Source organism: Psittacula echo (assembly GCF_963264785.1).
Source record: "Psittacula echo genome assembly, chromosome: 4".
NCBI classification, from domain to species: domain Eukaryota; kingdom Metazoa; phylum Chordata; class Aves; order Psittaciformes; family Psittacidae; genus Psittacula; species Psittacula echo.
Window position 1 is genome coordinate 118,286,218 of NC_137738.1, and position 16,030 is coordinate 118,302,247.

Sequence of the window (16,030 nt, forward strand, 5' to 3'; positions counted from 1 at the left end):
ATCCTCGTGGCCTCCTCTGGACTTGTTCCAACAGTTCCATGTCCTTTTTATGTTGAGGACACCAGAACTGCACACAGTGCTCCAAGTGAGGTCTCACGAGAGCAGAGTAGAGGGGCAGGATCACCTCCTTCGACCTGCTGGTCACGCTCCTCTTGATGCAGCCCAGGATACGGTTGCTTTCTGGGCTGCGAGCGCACACTGAAGCCAGCTCATGTTCATTTTCTCATTGACCAACACCCCCAAGTCCTTCTCTGCAGGGCTGCTCTGAATCTCTTCTCTGCCCAACCTGTAGCTGTGCCTGGGATTGCTCCGACATAATTATCATCTTGTTGTTCAGTTTTGGGGCACTACTTTGCAGTTCTGTGCATGCAAACGTGTTTCTCAGTCAGAATAAATTCCTGCCCTGGTAATAACAAAAATGCTGAGAGTTCCAGATGGATTCCACATGGAAAATATGGAGTGGAGAAGTTTATGCTCACACAAGGCAGTTCTTATATAGTGCTGTCAGGAAAGGAAAAATAATCAGGAAAAATTGAGGGCATGTCAAGCAGAGGAGTTATGATCATGACTGGAAAAGAGGCACATCTGAAATCGCTCTCATGACAGCTTTGCTTTGTGTGATGGAATGGACACTATCGGATGACAGTGTGCTTCCCTCCTCATGCTAACATATGCTATGTTTTTATGCTTTGCACACACACACATGCACCGGAGATGTTTTTGGTGAGGTGCAAAATATGTAACAGCAGTAGTAAGCACTTTCTTGAAGCCTTGTTAAAAGCTGGGTGAGTCTTAGCAAACTTGAACAACAAAATTCATAGTAGAGCCAACATGTTGGTGTAGAACTGTTAGTTGTTTCAGAGGAAAACAGTGTAACTCTTAGAATGTGCTGCTTTAGGATAAACTCTTCAGGATCCATGTTACATGTTATGCAAATACCTAAGAATAATACCTTCTTTGAGGCAGGGAAATCCTTTATATCTATAAACCAGGATAAATTGGGTTCTTCAGCACTGTACAGTTTGATCCCCCTTCTTTGTTCAGGGTAATGTGACAAAGTGTGAACTGTTACTTCCTTGTACCTATATACTTCTACACTGATCCTAGGTAGTGTGAGCGTGTTGCCTGGCACTAGCTATAACCAGTGGCTTAATTCTGTTGTACCCACGTGAATATCAACATATATGGATTATTTGCAGATTAAATAATAAGGGATTAAAACTAATATTCAGTTCATGGCTGAAGTTTATAGAAATCTATTTTTATAAAAACAGTTGGGCTGTTTTACAAAGACTGTACAAAATTAGGGAGTGAAATAGATCAAATGGACATTTTTCTTCCTTATGCATTCCAGGCAGCCAATCCTTTCTTCAAATTGCTGACCATGCTCATGGAATTTGCCGGTGGACCACCGGGAATGCCACCCTTCGCTTCTTACATTCTGCAGAGGATATGGGAGGTACAACATGTAAAAGAAAACAGAAGTCAAATTGGTTTTCTCTTGTTTCTTTTATGTCTATGAAAAAGTTTTACATTTCCTTGTTGTTATTGCTGCATCAATTCCTGATTTGATTTTCATTATTTTATGACCATTTCTCTTCCAAATAAAGAGCAACAGATAATAGACATTTAGAAGTTCTGGTGTAACTTTCATTTTAACAGTATTTGGGTTAATTGGTATTTCAGTTTAACTCTAAATTGCAGTTTAATGAGAAATTATTGGATTCATAATAAGGGTCTAAAATGCTTCTTCTAGGCAAATTCCACTGATTTTTCTCAGTTGTTCTTTTACAAGGACTGTAAAGCATTTCAGGGGGGTGTCCATTATATGCTGGTTCTTTGAGTGTTGGTTTGACATTTTTTGTTCTCTGTAAAATGCTCATTAACATTTTTCACCCCTTAAGTAGTGCTAAATTGAATGTAGTGGATAATTGCTAGGGTGCAGGACCATTCTTCCTTCCATTTCAAAAGCTAGTAAGAGACTTTTTAACCAAGTTGGCAGAGAGAGGAATTCCTTGCTCTGAGCGATAGGTTAGGAATTAAGCTTTCACTGCAGGTAGCTGCTCTTTAAATTCCCAGTACAAATTTGCTGTCTATCACTGCCTGAGCACAGTGAGTCCAGCCTGAAGACTGCTGAGCGCAAGCTGCTGAACACTCACTACCTTTAATACTCTTCAAAAAGTGAGGCTGGGGCTTGTAGCAGGTTATTGCTGTGCAGTACTGAGCCCTCTGGTAAGACACAAACCTGTCTTACCCACTCAAGCACTTCAGGATAAAATATTCAAGAGTATTTTATTCCTGGCTGGGGGAAGTTAAGGATAGGAACCACTAGGTAATCTGGGAAAGCACGTACCAAAGTGTTTGCTAGGTGTCTGATTATAATATATATTAACTGTAACTGCTGTACCTCAGGTAAAGAGAGTCCAAACAGCAGATCTCAAGGTCAAGAATTACATCTAGCTGCTTTCTGTATACAGGGAAGTGGTGGATTATGAATGTCTCTTGTTTTCCAAGAGAGTTTTTAGTAGTTAAACTTCCTATGACACTACGCAAGCTGTGGCATGAAGTGAGTACCCCTGCTTTATGCTTCTGTTAGCCACAGAGTTTAGGTATGTAATTTGTTAAGTAATCCTGGTTTATTTCCCTCTTTATTCTTACTACACAAACTGAACCTACAGAATAAGCGAGTCAGTGACAGGTTTCTGCTGGGAAGTCACACTTTCAGGGGTAAAGTCACGGATTCAGTCTCTGGTGTTGCCAGCATCTTTATCCTTCCCTTGATGACCCGGGTCTAGAGATACTAATTGTGCAGGCACGGACTAGGGGCTCAGTTGTTCGTGCAGAGACAGGTTTGGGATGTAGAACCTACTTTTGCAGCCACTCCAGCTTCTGGAATGCATTAAAAAGTGCTTGAGCTGTGAAGACAGTGAACAATGACAGTCTCTTTCTTGGAGAGACCCTCCAGCTATTACAAAGGAAACTTGACAGATCCATTTGTCATTTCTAAAAAAAAAAAAAAATAAAGGAGGAGATTGTTCTTAACGTGTATATTTTTAAACTGTCATTAATATTTTATAAGCAGAAGTTGGGTCATTTCAGCTGCTCATACTCTTCAGGTGGATTGGAGTAGTTGGGAACAGCTTCAGCAACCGAATTACTGCCTGTGGTTCTTTAGGTAGATAGAGTTCCTTTTTCCTTGTCTGGGCACCCGGGTCTCAAGGTAAAAAGAAAACAGCTTTTTAACACTAGCACATGAATGAACTACATTTATTGGCCTGATGTCAGCAGATTTTCAACTACACAGAGCCAGAAAGGCAAGGAAGCGCCATTTGGCCTTGTTATTTGTAAGGCTTTGATAACTGCACAACAGCACTCCATTGTGCTTACGACAATGGGCTTGTCGTTACCTATGGAAAGCACCAGATGAATTTATTCCTTGAAATTTTCTTTTCATAAAAATCATAATGGTTACCCTCAGCATGAAGCTATATGCACACATTTGCATACCGTTTGTGTTCTTTTGATAGAACTCATGAAAATACTGATTCGATGTTAAGGTTTTGTGTTAGTTCTTTAAAATACAAAAGGCTTTATTTCTTCTAAAGAGAAGATTGTTCAGTTTTCCAAGTGCTTAACATTGCATTAACAAACAGGGTTTGGGTTGGAAGGGACCCTAAAGCTCATCCAGTTCCAACCCCCTGCCATGGGCAGGGACACCTTCCACCAGAGCAGGTTGGTCCAAGCCCCTGTGTCCAACCTGGCCTTGAACACTGCCAGGGATGGGGCAGCCACAGCTTCTCTGGGCACCCTGTGCCAGCACCTCAGCACCCTCACAGGGAAGAGCTTCTTCCTAATGTCACTTAAAGCCATTCCCCCTTGTCCTGTCACTGCAGGCCCTTGTAAAAAGCCCCTCTCCAGATTTCTTTAGGCATTGGAAGACTTGTTATAACATCTCCCCTGACCCTTCTCTTCTCTTAGGATGCAGAAAGGATTCACATGCAGACCAGGTTTGGCGAATAACTCTCTGGACTGACCTTTCAAAAGCTCTGAACTTCTATTCAGAAAAGATTCAGAAGCCCAAACCAGGGAAATTTGCTAAGGGTTTTCTTTGCTTGCCAGAGCCACCTCGTTCTTGTCAGTGCCTTAATAGCCCTGAGTGATTTGGAAATACATTTTGGAAGTCTTAGCAATTATTTTTAGGGTTGTGGGGGGTATTTGATATATATATATGCAATCAGTACATAGTATCAAGGTCAATGTATTCTTTTTGATTTTTCCACTCCTCTTTCAGGTCATTGAATACAACCCTTCTCAGTGCCTGGATTGGCTGGCTGTGCAAACACCTCGAAACAAACTAGCTCACAGCTGGGTGCTGCAAAACATGGAAAACTGGGTGGAACGTTTCCTTCTGGCACACAACTATCCTAGAGTCAGAACTTGTAAGTTAATTTAAATTGAAGAAAATGATTCTTGTGCTGTAGCACGTTACTATGCATGGGGCATTCATGTCACAAATGAAGTCCATGCTGTCGTGCCTGTCTTTTCTTTAGAATTGCTGTATTTTAACTGTGGTGCCTCATCAAGAATGCTGCCTTGTGTTGATGAAGACTAGGTTTTGATTTCATAACTTGAATGATACATTAGCAGGTTCTTTATCTGATGTGGTTAACCTACAAGATCCAGGAGAACCCAAAGAAGAGAAAGAGCCAAGAGGTTCTCCCTAGTGTCCATCACAGAGTTGTGCTGTAGATAGGATTAGTTCATGTCCTAGTTCATCTTTCATTTCTCACGGAGTAATTGTCAGCTGAGGCCCTTGAACTGTGGGTCAAGGAGAAGCAGCCTGTTCTCCCCAGCTCCAGGGTGTCCTGGCTCTAATTTGTTCTGCCAGGAATCACACTGTCAGATTGCCAGATCGCATTCTCAGCCTTTCCTGATTCCACAGCAACAGGCCACAGGGAACTTTGATAGGTTTTCTGTGATTGAGGGAAACTGGAGGTACAGCTTTACAACAGACTGATTATAAACATCTCTGAGGAGGTAATGAGGTCTTGATCAAGCAGTAGACAGTTTAGTCATTGAAAACTGGGTGTGTTTTAGAATAGTTAGAACCAAGCAGCAGCCGGGAGCATGGGGGAAGAGGCCCTAAAGCAAATCACAGCACCACTTTCAGCATGCTTTGTGCTAGTCTTACCCACTCTGGTTATTTTTATTTCGGCTCTAGTGTGAATGTAGTAATACCAGATTCTGTAAAATGCTTTGAGATCTGTGAATGAAACATATGATGTAATTTGTATTTAAATGGCTGTTTAGCATGTGTGTCACTTTCAAAGGTGTAACAAATTTGTTTTCATTTGAAGCTGCAGCCTATCTCTTGGTGTCGCTTATTCCAAGCAATTCCTTCCGTCAGATGTTCCGATCAACCCGCTCTTTGCACATCCCTACCCGCGACCTGCCCCTCAGCCCAGATACTACAGTAGTTCTTCATCAAGTCTACAACGTGCTTCTTGGCCTTCTTTCAAGAGCTAAGCTATATGTTGATGCTGCTGTTCATGGCACCACAAAACTTGTGCCATACTTCAGTTTCATGACATACTGTTTGATCTCCAAGACCGAGAAACTCATGTTTTCTACTTACTTCATGGACTTATGGAACCTTTTCCAGCCTAAACTTTCTGAGCCGGCTATAGCCACCAACCACAACAAACAGGCTTTGCTGTCTTTTTGGTACAACGTGTGTGTTGACTGTCCAGAGAACGTCCGCCTTATTGTACAGAACCCCGTGGTGACAAAGAACATTGCCTTCAATTACATCCTTGCAGACCATGATGATCAGGATGTGGTGCTCTTCAACCGGGGGATGCTGCCTGCCTACTACGGCATCCTGCGCCTCTGCTGCGAGCAGTCCCCTGCGTTCACGAGGCAGCTGGCTTCACACCAGAATATCCAGTGGGCTTTCAAGAACCTCACGCCACATGCCAGTCAGTACCCAGGGGTAAGTAGATGGATACCAAAAGGTACCTTTAATGTGGTCTCAGGAGAGGAATGTGTTGCATTCTAACATACTAAACTGGAGGAATTCCCAGTGAGTTTCTTCTTGGCTTTCGGCTTGAGGAATAGCATTAATATTGAGCTTGTGGCATGCAAATGGAGGATGGCCTGGGGTTCACCTTGGGAACACTTCTGTACAATATCTGCAGAGCATTGGAACACAAGGAGTTGCACTGTCTCTGCAACATTATGACACTTGCAGTAGAGAGGAGATGCCAGTTAAAATGGTCCATGTGTAATGGTGAAGAAACAGGCTTACAAAGTTTTTAAGAGGCAAAGTATGTGGATTTGAGTGATTATTCGGTAAATGTTGCCTTGGGGTCCCTTATGGGTCTTCAAGGACAGAAACACTACAAAGAAGAGAAGAGATTCAGAGCAGCCCTATGGAGAAGGACTTGGGGTTTTGGTTGATGAGAAAATGAACATGAGCTGGCAGTGTGCGTTTGCAGTCCAGAAAGCCAACTGTATCCTGGGCTGCATCAAGAGGAGCGTGACCAGCAGGTCGAAGGAGGTGATCCTGCCCCTCTACTCTGCTCTCGTGAGACCTCACTTGGAGCAGTGTGTGCAGTTCTGGTGTCCTCAACATAAAAAGGACATGGAACTGTTGGAACAAGTCCAGAGGAGGCCACGGGGATGATCAGGGACTGGAGCACCTCCTGTATGGAGACAGGCTGAGAAAGTTGGGGCTGTTCAGACTGGAGAAGAGAAGGCTGCGTGGAGACCTCAGAGCAGCCTTCCAGTATCTGAAGGAGGCCTACAAGGATGCTGGGGAGGGACTCTTCATCAGGGACTGTAGTGACAGGACAAGGGGTAATGGGTCCAAACTTAAACAGGGGAAGTTTAGATTGGATCTAAGGAAGAAATTCTTTACTGTGAGGGTGGTGAGGCACTGGAATGGGTTGCCCAGGGAGGTTGTGAATGCTCCATCCCTGGCGGTGTTAAAGGCCAGGTTGGATGAGGCCTTGGGTGACATGGTTTAGTGTGAGGTGTCCCTGCCCATGGGAGGGGTGTTGGAACTGGATGATCTTAAGGTCCTTTCCAACCCTAACTATTCTATGATTCGATGATTCTAAGTTTTCCTTCACTGTGGAGAGAAGGAGGAACAGGGTGCCCAGAGAAGCTGTGGTTGCCCCATCCCTGGCAGTGTTCAAGGCCAGGTTGGACACAGGGTCTTGGAGCAACTTGCTCTAGTGGAAGGTGTCCCTGTCCATGGCAGAGGGTTGGAACTGGATGAACTTTAAGGTCCCTTCCAACCTAAACCAGTCTGGGATTCTGTGATGAACTTTTGGTCTCATTCAGCTCACAAAGTAAAGTTACACTCTGACAGTCCTGTGAGTAGTCCTGCTGCTTTCACTGTTTGCATCTCCCGTTGGAAGGCTGATTGTTTAGAAGGGGCCTTTAGTTACCCCACTGGTGTTTAGTGTTTCCTATGCATATGGGGCTTCAGCAAGTTTTAGCATAAGCAACCTTCTGAATTCTGTTACTTAGAATGTAATATTGTCATCATCACAGAATGGTGAAGATAACCCCCTGCATTCTTTAAGGAGGTCTGGGAAGTTTGTCACATGGATCAGGATTTCAGATATAATTTTTTAATATAGGTATATGGACAATGGGCTCTGCTCTCAAGAAGCCTCAAAACATCCATTTCAGGTTCAAAAGGGTTATTTCCAATATCTGTGTCCTTATCCACACAGTAAGCAAACTACGGTAGAGATAGGTGAGAAATATCCATGTCACAATTTTAGCTTGTAAGCACCATTTAGTTTTAATTACTTAAGGTTAAAATGTTGTCTGCTGATTTTAGAACATTGTAGTAATGCTTAAGAATGTGTTCCCATCTGAATTTGCTTCTACATGCTTCGGTCTACATGCTCCTCAGCAGAAGCAATACACAGTACGTAATGTGAGGTAGATATAAACCATAACACACCGAGAGAGGTTACTCTAACCTAATGTTTTGTGTGTTTCAGGCAGTAGAAGAGCTGTTTAACCTCATGCAGCTGTTTGTAGCTCAGAGACCAGACATGAGAGAGGAGGAGATAGAAGACATCAAGCAATTTAAGAAAACAACCATAAGCTGTTACCTGCGCTGCTTGGACGGACGGTCTTGTTGGACGACTTTAATAAGGTACGGTCGAGGTGAACTTGTACTGAAATAATCAGTTCTGTTTCAATAAGAGCTGTATTTTACCCAGTGCAAAGTGCCATAAAAACTAGTGTTGGCATTTTGGAAAATATATCTGTTCTTTTGGCAAAAGTTTGGGGGACACTTTTATTCAGAAGTAAGCAAACAGAATGTTACAATTATAGGTTTGGGGTTTTTTTCCCAAATCTATTGTTTGTGAATATAATTTATTGAGAATATTTCATCAGCTGAAAATTGAGAAACTAAGCAAATGTTTTACCGCAAAAGATGTAAACCAAGATGTGTATTGTTGGAGTCAAAAAGAAACACAATAACAAAATTGCATCAGTAGAGCCCTTGGGAAGAACCTAAAACCAAATCAGTCAATTCTTACTTCAGCATTTAAGCTGAAATTCCATTCTCAGCCTACCATTCCCAGTCTAGATGGGGAAAGCAGTAATTTGAGCTGCTGTCGTTGACATTTGTTGTTTGGGGGCAGAGATGGTTTTTAGGAGTTGTGCTTGTAGGACAGAGTCCCATTGTATCGTATCTTCAAGCAGTTTTTCATTTCTAGTCTTAGTTGTACATCTGAAACTGATGTTTGGGTATGACTGTAAATGGATCAGAAATTAAGGGTTTAAGTGCAACTGTCGAGGTATTGAAATGATTATGAAAAGGAAAATGGGCCTGCGTTACCTGAGGGGATTATAGTCTGTTATAGAGCCAGGTGTTCTGAAATGCTCTGGAAGAATTGAGAGGAACTATTCAGTAGCATAATCCTTTATTTTCTGTTCTGCTGTAAGCATCAGATCTTCTGTCAGAAATGTTTTTATACATTTGAAAGTCCAGATATATGCTTAACTGAAGCTATTTAAGCAGATCATTTCACAAGCATAAACTTCCATCTTTTTCCTTCATTTTTAGCATTTTTGCAGACTTTATTTGGGAAATCACAGAATCATAGAATAGTTTGGGTTGGAAAGGACCTTAAGATCATCCAGTTCCAACACCCCTGCTATGGGCAGGGACACCTCACACTAAACCATGCCACCCAAGGCCTCATCCAACCTGGCCTTGAACACCACCAGGGATGGAGCATTCACAGCTTCCCTGGGCAACCCATTCCAGTGCCTCACCACCCTCACAGTAAAGAATTTCTTCCTTATATCCAATCTAAACTTCCCCTGTTTCAGTTTGAACCCGTTACCCCTTGTCCTGTCACTACAGTCCCTGATGAAGAGACCCTCCCCAGCATCCTTTCAATATTTCTGTAAAGGTTGTTCATAAATTGCTTTGGCTAATGGGAAGTTGACATCAGAGGCATTTTAAAATGAATCCTGAGTTTATGACAAGATGATTTGTAGTTTTCAGTGTTCTCAATATTTGGATTTTTTTTCCTAGTGCCTTCAGAATATTATTAGAATCTGATGAAGACAGACTTCTTGTTGTGTTCAATAGAGGATTGATCCTGATGACTGAGGTAAGTTATTATTTAGTACTAATAAACATCTCGCTTTCTCATCAAGTCATTCCTTCTTTCCCAACAACTTGTTTGCTTTAAATTCATAGAATCAATTGTTTTAGCATGGTATCATATGGAGTGCAAGTTAAGCCTGTGGAAAAAGTGCAACTAGTAAGAGATGTCATGAATAGGAAGGAATCAGTCTTGGCCTTCTTCATGTAGATACTTCCCCTGTTGTCTTCAGTAAGATTTCTTTAGTAGTAAAAAGAAGATCAGGACAATGTTTGCCAGGTTCTCAAGACACAGGGAAAGCCACCAACAGATGACGTGGAGAGGAGTGAGTTAATGCTGGTTTGGTGTCATTCTCTTTGTTACAGATCAGCTGAGCACAGACACGCAATTATTACTAGTTATGAAGTGTTAAGGCAACAGGTTAAAATACAGAAATAAAGGATCCTTAAATGTAATTGTGATTAATATTTGTGGGCACTTCTGAGGCAGTTCTCCCTACCCTTCCTACCTATTGTGCTTCTGTTTGCAAAGAGGAGTGGTCTCAGAACAGACAAGCTGGAATTCTTTCTGATGCAACTAAACCTAAAGTGTGTTTCTGCAGCACATACAGTGTATTTCAGTTGTATATGGGTATTTGGGCCATGAGACCAGACCAGAGTTAGTTCAAAATAGAGGGGAAAAAAAGTAATCTTGGATTCTGTTCAGCACTTCCATTATGGAGCCGATGGATGAGAGCACGTGTTTATTAAATATCCTGGCAGTGCAAAATGGGGAAGGACACAGCTCCTTTTGAGTACAAGAATAAAAACTAAGATTGTCTGGATGTGTTGGAGAAGGTGTATAAATGAGGTGCAGCTCATTCTTGTCATATGTAGTATGGTGTGGTCAGGGAGACGTGATAAACTGGTGGAAGTCCATGGTGCAAGACCAGTGGGCAGCTGTGACCATTGGAATGGATTGCATCAGAAGGTGCCAGCCAGCACAACTGGAAGTTGTCAGGAGGACTTGACCCAGACACCTGTCAAGGCTATAAAGATATTTAGTCTGCTTTAAGACATGTGGATGTACTAGGTGATGCTTGGAGATTTATTGCAATCCCATTTTTATATGATTTATATACAAAATTCTCTTTAACTTTTTTTACGTCACTGGTTTGTATTTTCTGGGGAAAAGCGTGACAGAAAAAGCTGGAATTACAAAATAATCAGGTAGAAAGATGGAGACACTGCAGTGCTATCTGAAAAATTTTCAGGAGCTTGTTATATATGCAAGGCTATCGATTAGTTAAGTGTAGTTAATGACTGCAGAATATCTGTTCCTCTTTGTCTTGTAAATGCTTGCATTCAAAAAGCATGGACTAAAAAGTCAGGAACTGAGCTATAACTTGACCCATGCGTGAAATTTGTAAGTAGACTAAGATACATATATATGTATAAAAAGAACTTCTTTAACAGCTTAGTTAAGCCTGATCCATACCGACAGTGGGTAATAAGGTTTTTGAATAATGTGTAACATAAGATGTCATTTATCCTATGTAAAACATTTTGAGAAATTGGATAAAACTGGTGTTGCCTTAGAGCTTGAAATAACCGGGGCTCGTATTTTCAGTTGTTCACTAGAAGTGAACACTGGATCAAGGATTTGGACCATCCAGAGAAGTTTTCCACTTTGCAGGGTTGGCCACGTGTCCTTTAGTGTCACTGTAATATGAAAATGACATGTCAAGATTTTGTGTTACAAGGAGTGAGGTTACTGTTCTCTTACCTCTAAAATGTCAGCAGATTAAATATCTTCTCTCACATCTTGTGCTGGAATTTCTGCAGTTCGGAAACAAGCTGCTTTTCCTTCCCAGTATTTCTGTAAATCACAGATGCCCAGAAGATATTTTAGTTATAAAGGAGAAATAATCTGTCTGATGTACAATCATATAGTGTGGGTCCTTAAGCAGCACTTTGAAAAATGGCTAGCATCTATGTTAATCTTAGTTTTTTCCCCTCAAATTCACATGCCTGTCTTTACACATCCCTAGTATCACTTTGTATGTTGGTTGGCACAGAAAGATTGGGATTACAAATAATGCTTTGCTTATTGGGTCTTAGATAAATGTGTGAAAACCTTGTCATTCTTTTCAGCCACTAATATAAAGCTTTTACCTTGAAAACAACCTAAGGCTGGTATTAAATGTTTCTCAGCTGTATTGGATGTGCTTGCCAAAACACCGATTTCCTGAGCTGAGATGGGTGGTAGCTACTTGTAGGGGTTTCCTGTAGTACAGGTTAAACCAGTAAATGTATGGTTGATGTTACCATGCGTTTTACAAATGCAGTTTCCCTCTGGCCTGCACGTGATAAAGATCTGATATGACTCTGTATGGATCAGATGAGAAGAACAAAAAGGGAAGTTTCAATTTAACCCCTCATACAAGGTTGCCTGGTGTTCGTTCCCAGAACCACATGTCCAAGTCAACGGCTGTATTTGGTTGTTCCAAAAGACACCTGATTATTCATTTGTTCTCTTTCTTTTCTCCTCCCTTTCTGTCCCTTTTCCCTGTTCCCCACTCTTTACCTTTATTGGTAAATATCCTAATTCTGTACTCAGAATTACTCTCTTTTAAAATGTCGTTATCTTTGAGTAACTTTGTGATTGCATCTGCACTGTACATGTTGGTACATCTTGTTTGAGCGTACAATAAATGTCAGAGTGGTCTCTGTAGGATAGAAGGAGAAATGATAACAAGTAAAACAAGTCTGTTAATGTGTCAACAAAAGGCTTTGGCTATTTTTTCTTTGCAGTCCTTCAACACGTTGCACATGATGTACCACGAGGCCACAGCTTGCCATGTGACTGGAGACCTGGTAGAACTTCTGTCTATTTTTCTTTCAGTTCTTAAGTCCACGCGTCCATATCTTCAAAGAAAAGGTTTGATTATAACTCTTCAAATGAGCCAAACCCCAGTATTTTATCTTGATTATTGTCTGTGGTTAAGAACTTCCCATACAGTGGGGGATATGATAATTAAAAGTTGTTCAGTTGGTACTTAATTATTTGTTAGCAGAATATGAAACTAGATTTAGCAAATTTAAGAGCAGTAGACAAGTGAGATATAACAGATTTCTAGATGGATTAAAATCATGCTGGAAGAAAAAGAGATTCTTCAGCAGTAAAATCCTCTGCTTTACTTAATGAGAAATGAACTCAAGGAATTGCTCTGGATTTTGTCCCTGCAGATGTGAAGCAAGCTCTCATTCAGTGGCAGGAGCGAATTGAATTTGCCCATAAGCTCTTAACTCTGCTGAATTCCTACAGTCCTCCGGAGCTTCGAAATGCTTGTATCGGTAAGTTGGAACAGCGTAACTGCAGCCAGGGAGGACTTGCTCTGTGCAGTTACCCACTGAGATTGAAATCATGTTTTTGCAACTGCAGATGCTTCCTAGATACTCTGTAGATTGGGGTTGGTTTTGTCAATACGTCCCTATTGCCATTGTCCTAAATAATCCTCATTTTGTCAGGTTAAAATTAGTATTCCCACTTCCCTGGGCATGTAGACATGCACAAAAATCATAGCCAAAAACGTAGAATGGTTGGGTTGGAAGGGACCTTAAGATCATCTAGTTCCAAACCCCAATAACTCAGCCTCAGTTTTGAGAGACCAGTTTTCTCCCTCATAAGGGGCATGTTAAAGGATAATAACTCCTGAATTCAGGTGTCAGTGAGTTTAGGATGAAATCCCAGATCTTACATTAAAATACTAACACTCCACTCAGAAGGGTGCATGGTGACTGAGTTTTTTTATGTGCTTTATGATCTGTTACTGGGAGGTATAAGAACAACAGTAAAGCTTAAATAGCTTGTGGAATGGAATGGATTTGCCTTTCCAAGTTGTAGGTGTAGACATTAGATGTGTCTCTCTTGCATTACAAGGTCTAGTTCACAAAGATCTGGGTTTGTTCTACTTTGGGCTTTTTTGATACTATTTAATAGATATAATCTGCATTTTTATGCTTGCTGACAAAGGCCTAAAACTGTGTCCAAATTACTTTTCGTGTTCGATTTTTGTGCATTTTCCCCTTATTTTGAGTGCCTTTCTCATTGCCCTCCTGACGCTGCCAGTTGACAGTTTAGAGACATCAAACCCAATATGTTTAAGAAGAAAAGAGGGTAATTTTATTGAGCTTATACAGGCTGGAAGCCCTCTCACTGGTTGTTGCTCTGCCACTGAGCAGGTCTTCCCCCGGTGCAGACGTGAAGGGAATCTTGACTGAGTCAGGGGTGTTCATGCCATGGTTACTCACACTAGAGCCTGCTTCCATGGTGCACAATAAGTGCAGCGAGAGTGATACAAAAGCGAGTTTGCAAATGCATGAGCCTGAAGTTAAACTGTTTGCTGTTAAAGAAATAACAATATGTAATAGCAAAAACAACTTTTTGTTTGTAGATGTCCTCAAGGAGCTTGTACTTTTAAGTCCTCATGATTTCCTACATACTCTGGTTCCATTTCTACAGCACAATCATTGTACATACCACCACAGTAATATCCCAAGTAGGTATTTCAGTGATTGTATTTTGAAGTTCTCTTATGCTATTATTACTCTACCGTGTTCCTTGCTGATGCCAAATATTGACCTTTTGAATATATCCCTGTTTTATCCTAACTTATACTACAGTGTCTCTTGGACCTTATTTTCCATGTCGTGAAAATTTGAAATTAATAGGGGGAAAAAGCAATATTCGTCCTCCACGTCCTGAACTTAACATGTGCCTCTTGCCCACCATGGTGGAAGCCAGCAAGGTAAGTAAAGCTTTGGGCTTATCAGTAGCCATTTCTCTATTGTTTTCCCATATCTTCTAGAAGTATAACAAGAATCCAGTAGCATGATGCATTTATATTTTCTTTGTAAGCAAAGCGTAATTCTTCTTCAAGATGTGTTGTCCTCATATACTCCATTCTAGATGTGCACTCCAGAAGCACCATTTCCCTGCCCTTGGTGACACACAGCTTCATATTCCAGACATGATAAGGGGTTGGACCTTGTATTCAGGAAAACTCTCCCAGTCTGCTTGTGGCATTTATAAAGACAATTCAGGAGCCACCCAGGGACTGTCCAGATGGGTTTCAAGCTGTGTTAAGGTTTATTACCAAGCACCTGAGTAGATCCTTCAGGTTTCGGTAGAGTCCATTCAGCAGGACTGAAGTGGGATCTGCTCTTTGTTTCGGTGAAATACCAGCACCTGAAGTAGGGAACAGGGCTTTCAGTCTGTCCCTGTCACATCTGTGGGCTTCCTGATGGGATGCCAGCTCTAGTGGGGCTACTTTGTAGTCGCTCACAACATCCCATTACTACAGGTGCAGCAATGGTGGGATTCAGCTCACATAACTTTGCCTATCTAAAAGGTCGGTGTCTGGCTCTTTCTGTGGTTAATGGTGCTAAACAGTTACCTGTGGAAGGAGACAAATAGTCCCTCTCCTTCCTGACTTAGGCCCCCAAGTCTGATGGGGTGACTCTTTCTCCAGAGGAGTCTGTCTCTCCACTGACTGCAGGGAATACTGAAATGACTAGATTTTAGATAGCTAAAGTCAGGTAAGGTGAATCCCACCCTAAAAGGAATATGTATGGACAATCATTTGAAGAAGGAGAACTGGTTACTTGCTGTACAGTAACTGTGGTTCTTCAAGATGCTTTGTCCACACAGATTCTGTGGTCCTCCTCCTCCTGTGCTGACTCCAAGTCCTGTCATAGGGGATTCTTATGGGTGAAGGAATTGAGTGGTGGTTGAAGCCGCCATACCCCTTATGCCCTCAGGTACAGTGGTCGCAAGGACACACTGGGTGCAGGCACAGCCCCAGTGGACACTGCTATTCAGAAAGAATCCAATCTCCTGCACATGGGGCCTATGTGCACGTAGATGGGAATCTGTGTGGGCAACACATTTCGAAGAAGCACGGTTACTGTAGGGTAAGTAACCCTTCTTTTTTAAAGCTTTCAGAACGATGCTGTGTATATTTGTGCACCATCAAGTCTACTGTGTAACCAAAGCTTTTAAAACATGCATAGAGCCAGAAATTGTCTGTAGTGGTATTTTTCTGTTGTGTATCCAGAGGTCGTGGATGCAACGCTAAATAATGTAAATATTGGAACTTAAAACTCGGGAATGGTTTGGGTTGGAAGGGTCCTTAAAGCTCATCCAGTTCCAACCCCCTGCCACAGGCAGGGACACCTTCCACTAGACCAGGTTGCTCCAAGCCCCATCCAGCCTGGCCTTGAACACTGCCAGGGATGGGGCAGCCACAACTTCCTTGACGCAGTACTTGTAATGAATTCAGATACATTAGGAACCAGGAGATTTTTAAGCCCCTCAAACCACATCCATGATTACAGCTT

The 16,030-nt window shown here is 41.8% G+C and overlaps 1 protein-coding gene across 19 annotated transcripts in view; it reads left to right on the forward strand.

The window, feature by feature from the left end:
• The window catches only part of USP34 (ubiquitin specific peptidase 34), a 144,388-nt gene that overhangs the window by 115,621 nt on the left and 12,737 nt on the right, over positions 1-16,030 (forward strand). For 13 of the 19 annotated variants that reach the window (XR_013956568.1, XR_013956569.1, XM_080615155.1 and 10 more), the window contains 10 exons: positions 1,355-1,459; positions 4,292-4,439; positions 5,358-5,992; positions 8,022-8,179; positions 9,578-9,656; positions 12,443-12,569; positions 12,878-12,985; positions 14,086-14,190; positions 14,315-14,439; positions 15,452-15,604. Coding sequence is in view for 15 of the 19 variants with exons in the window: in XM_080615155.1 (XP_080471281.1) it covers positions 1,355-1,459; positions 4,292-4,439; positions 5,358-5,992; positions 8,022-8,179; positions 9,578-9,656; positions 12,443-12,569; positions 12,878-12,985; positions 14,086-14,190; positions 14,315-14,439; positions 15,452-15,604 (1,743 nt within the window). In the remaining 4 variants the exon portion in view is untranslated. The remainder of the gene's footprint in view (positions 1-1,354; positions 1,460-4,291; positions 4,440-5,357; positions 5,993-8,021; positions 8,180-9,577; positions 9,657-12,442; positions 12,570-12,877; positions 12,986-14,085; positions 14,191-14,314; positions 14,440-15,451; positions 15,605-16,030) is intronic. The other 6 variants (XR_013956570.1, XM_080615147.1, XM_080615151.1 and 3 more) reach the window with 4 other exon arrangements.